Raw genomic sequence first — 4,456 nt, forward strand, 5'->3', positions numbered from 1 at the left:
CATTTTTTTTACCTAAGGCAACGCTTTTCATGAGGCAAAGGCCACAGCTTACAATCGCCACGCTCATTGTCACCTTATAAGCAACCCTTTCCAAGCATTGATCAAATAGCAATGTTTGTAAACCGTGGTATTTAATACTATACCCTACTGCCACGCTTTGAAGCGTAGCATTGTCATACATATTTTAACCTTTATAAAAGCATCAATTTTATGTTTAAAAACTATATTTTTTCAATATGCTATAATCGCATTTATTTCGTACATATGAACTTCAGTATGGAAATCTCAAACACTACATTAACTATTAAATAACAAATTTTGTTTGTAAATGGATATACTTGCAAGCAACTTTGAAGAAGAAATATTACATATACTACATCAAATAATGAAACCAATTGTTTCAAGGTGCCTGCCAGCCATTAAACTTACAAAATCATATATATTAATATTTTGTCATAAACATCATAATGGTCTAAAACTCTTCATCATTAGCTTCCGATAAATCAATTTGATCTAGTCCACCATTTTCAATTCCATCTCCAGAATTTTCCTACAAATTTAAAATTAAATTAAAAGTTAGATAGAAACCAATATTGTACAAGTGCAAACTCAAATGAGCATATTTTCACCAATCAAAAGCACAACACTATTAACAGTGAAAAAGTAGTACTACCGGGGCAGGAGACAATGGATGAGAGGACAAACAGAAATCAATAGCCATTTGACATTCAGAGTAATTTCTTATATGTTTCAGTGAGTAGTGGATATAGAACAGCTTACACCACCCCAGGCAAATAACTTTATCCAATCCTATTTAAGTTGGCCTCATTATATAGGAGGACTACAAACTTAACAGTGACCTTCTGATAGAATATGTAATAACAAACTATCCAACTTAGCACTTATCTTCACCAATCAGATGCACAATACTTTCAACAGAGAAATTGATATTTTTTTTAACTGAATCCACTAGGCCTTGTGCCTAGTGCTAATTTTCATAGATATAAAACATAGAATACAAACAAACAAGGTGGAGGGGGACCTGAACCTTACCTCCACAAGTAAGATGGAAATGCACTTGGTCAACCACATATGGTAGTCAAGTTGCACCTGAATACTATGGAAAGTTAGACCTATGGGGATGAACCAATTGTCTATCCAACAATGATAGCCAATTGGTGTTACAAAATAAGTTTTTGGTAAGCCTAGGTCAACTATACAAAAAAGTACAAGTAAACCTATGAATGCTAAACAAAAGGAATGTATAGTTTTCTTCCATGTACAACAAGACCTACATACATTATACATGTAAGAAGGACCACAAGGGAATGGTACATAATCCAAAACAAGGTAATGGACTATCTTCCATTTAGCTTTGACATTGAGGTCAAGGAAAGCCAAATGGAAGATAGTTGACAAAAAGTGTCCAATTGTGGTTGAACTGAGCTGCTGCTGTCTAGAGAATCTGACAGAAAAGAGTGAGCCAGAGGTTGAGTCATTTCCTGTTGCAGTGATCAAGCCTGTGAGTGTTGAAGGAAACTTCTGTTGAGTGCACACTTCTGCCTGCTGGGTTGTCTGATTAATGACTTGTTGCTGTGACGTGTGTGCCTGCTTTGAGCCATGTAGATAAATGAGTGTGTGGGTGAGGGGAGAGACTTGGGTCGACTGATACTTTTTCAGCAGAATGAGCATTAAAAATGCTGATACCACTGACTGAGAGAGTATCAGAGAAATTGATATTTGGAAGCTATTTGCACACGATGTCTCTGGTAGAAGCAGTAACTTTTGAATACATGTACGACCCCTCTTGCATAATACATGATATTTTTATGTTCTTTGTACAAGAAAATAATTCGTTTGATTTCACGAATATGTAGGTAAGATGCTTTTCGCTTCGTCTTATGAATATCCTCAAAGATGATAAAACTAAGGAATAAGAAGAATAAACTTTTAGGTGGTATGAAATATTTTTCTAATTTTCAGGTGGTATGAAACATAAAACACTCTAATGAAGTTGAACATATGTTATAATGGAGTACCGATTTTAGAGAATAACTGGTGGATAAAATCACATTTTCAGCTTCAACAGTAGTATATGTTTCACAATTCTACAGGCAAGAAGCTTGAAAGATAAAGCAATTGTACAACTGGATATAAAAAGTACCAGATATTTCCTAAGTAACCTTGTAGAGTGCATCTGCTTTGTATTCTCAACTAAATTCTGCCAATGTATGTCTCTTTTCATGTGGTTATGAACCAACAACCTAAATACCAAGGGAAAGTTTAAATTACATCACACTAAAAGTCACAAGTTAGCTTCCTGGATGTATTAATGAATAACCATTATTCAGATGAATACCTTGCACATGGGAAAGACTTCAATATGCTAAACACGGATGATGAACCCAAAATCAAGAAAAATTAACTAACTTTGTATGGGTTGTAATATTAAGAATATTTAATATATATTATATTTTTTTTGAAGCATAAAAATACTTGGCAAAGGCCAAAAATCTTTATCTTCCTTACGGAATGCGTTAGTCTCACTTCCAATCAAGGTATCTTGAAACAGAAAGTTTCAAGAAATTCAATCTTTACACGAATATCTATAAATATGAAACTCGCAATTTATAAATCAACTGGCTAGATTGGCATCCAGTTAGATTGATAATAAATTACATATTAGTAGTTATTGTAATGAAGTAATAGCCATTACTTGTTATTGTGCCAATATTTACACGTGCCATAGGAGATATTTTGCAAGCATGAACTAAGTAGAATTTGCAATAGGCAGTGAATCTGCAAATTTTTATTTTTTTCAGTATCAATAGATAGGCAAAATGCAGGTAAAACAGGAAATAATGAACCTAATTAATCACAGAATTTAGATTATATTAGTAACATTCTCAAGAATGGAGAAATAAAAGGAACCTAAGCATATAAGTTAGATTATTACCGTAAGGTTATTAATCGGATCAAAGATTTTAAGTGTTACACTATAGAAGTATCAGCAACTGGATTCACAAAGTATAATATTAACACCGCTCTTAATAACAATGGATGGCAATTCACAGTTTGGATAGATACAGTGGAAGAGAATTGAAGTTTCTTTTGTAGAAGATCAAACTCTCACCTATCTCCTCTAGAGAAGAATTTTCAAGTCATTGACCACTGTCGTTGATGGTTAGATCTACTTGTTTCGCCCCTGCATAAACTGTCAAAAATTGAACACACTTCAATATTAAGACTTGGGTTGGTTTATAAGGCATAGAAGAAATTGAACGCAAACTAATTTTAAAACTTTAAAATATTAAGGAAAAATAAGCACGAAAAGCCCTTAAACAATCCTTCAAGTGCAACAAGGTTTTTTTATTTTACAACTTCAAATCCATCAAGATTTAGAGTGCAACACTAAAAATCCGTACCAAAATTATATTTAGTTCTTAGAAAAGAAATTGAACATAGAAAAAGTAATAGTAAAGAGAGATTAATCGAAATGGGTTTGGTATGGAAGCAGAGTTAACCATTTCTGTAAAGGAACGAAAGGTACAGACAACTCGATAGGGGCACTTGACTGAATATTGCAGAGCAAGAGAATATTTGGGGGAAATTTTATTGAAAGTTTTACAATACGCTTATAAAGAGTGACTTTTAGGATGAGTAAACAGAACCCTTTAAAAGCATTGCAATATTTGTGAGTAAGTGTAATAAAATATTTTATAATTTGACAACACTTAAAAGACGTAGCCTTTGTAATTAAAAAATACGCTTTACAAGCGTTGTCTAAATTGTGTGGCCTAAAACTCTCAATAAAGGCCACCCCTTAAAAGCGTGCCCACAAATACTTTTGGCAATGCTTTTCAAGCATTGTCTAAAATTAATGTGGTCTTACGTCAAATTTGTTGTAGTTAAATTTCTTAGTAGTTTAATTTAGAAGAACCGATACCCATTTCTGTTCGGAAGTTAAATCTAGGGGTGGGCATTCGGTACTTCGGTTCGGTATTTAATAATTTCGGTTCGGTATTTCGGTATTCGGTTTATCAATTGTGTATACCAAATACCATACCAAAATATTTCGGTACGGTTCGGTATTTCTTATTTTGGTTCGGTACGGTTTCGGTACGGTTTCGGTTTAATAATCGCTGAATAATCAATGCTAACGCCTAACAGTGCACATGCACAATTGAAACTTTCACTTGTAATAAACTAATAACAGTGCACATGCATATACTGAATTATATTCTGCCAAACACATATAACGCCAGTGCACTGTACACAACTCCAAAGTTTGCCAAATTCTGCCCAACTCCAAAGCTGAAAGAATCAAATTGCATCTGTACACAACTACACATTACAACAGTCTTAACAGATGCAACAGTCAACAGATGCAGCATTCTTAACATAATTAACAGTGAAACAGATGCAGCAGATGCAACAAAATTAACTTAACAGTGCA

General features: G+C 33.7%; 1 protein-coding gene across 4 annotated transcripts; it reads right to left on the reverse strand.

Moving 5' to 3' along the window:
• Nucleotides 1-349: 349 nt before the first annotated feature.
• LOC109211959 lies at nucleotides 350-3,703 on the reverse strand. 4 transcript variants are annotated; one of them, XR_002065795.1, is made up of 5 exons: nucleotides 3,525-3,702; nucleotides 3,134-3,214; nucleotides 2,165-2,264; nucleotides 1,054-1,608; nucleotides 350-550 (listed from the first exon to the last, which is right to left on the reverse strand). XR_002065795.1 is itself a non-coding variant. In XM_019375560.1 (5 exons), the coding sequence occupies exons 3-5, from the start codon at nucleotides 2,243-2,245 to the stop codon at nucleotides 473-475; spliced, it is 717 nt and encodes a 238-aa protein (XP_019231105.1). In that variant the 5' UTR covers nucleotides 2,246-2,264; nucleotides 3,134-3,214; nucleotides 3,525-3,703; the 3' UTR covers nucleotides 350-472. The 4 variants fall into 4 exon arrangements, 1 of the variants encoding a protein (XP_019231105.1); XR_002065796.1 differs by lacking the exon at nucleotides 3,525-3,702 and adding an exon at nucleotides 3,426-3,518; XM_019375560.1 differs by having other exon boundaries at nucleotides 1,054-1,611; nucleotides 3,525-3,703.
• Nucleotides 3,704-4,456: the final 753 nt, after the last annotated feature.

This window comes from Nicotiana attenuata, unplaced genomic scaffold, assembly GCF_001879085.1.
Source record: "Nicotiana attenuata strain UT unplaced genomic scaffold, NIATTr2, whole genome shotgun sequence".
NCBI classification, from domain to species: Eukaryota; Viridiplantae; Streptophyta; class Magnoliopsida; order Solanales; family Solanaceae; genus Nicotiana; species Nicotiana attenuata.

Excerpts from the sequence above, each read along its gene's own strand:
- LOC109211959 (XM_019375560.1), bottom strand. The coding sequence starts at position 2,245 with ATGAAAAGAGACATACATTGGCAGAATTTAGTTGAGAATACAAAGCAG. Across the intron at positions 1,612-2,164 it reads GGTTACTTAGGAAATATCTG|CAGGCACACACGTCACAGCA; the intron begins GTACTTTTTATA and ends CATGGCTCAAAG. Across the intron at positions 551-1,053 it reads TTTCCATCTTACTTGTGGAG|GAAAATTCTGGAGATGGAAT; the intron begins GTAAGGTTCAGG and ends TTAAATTTGTAG.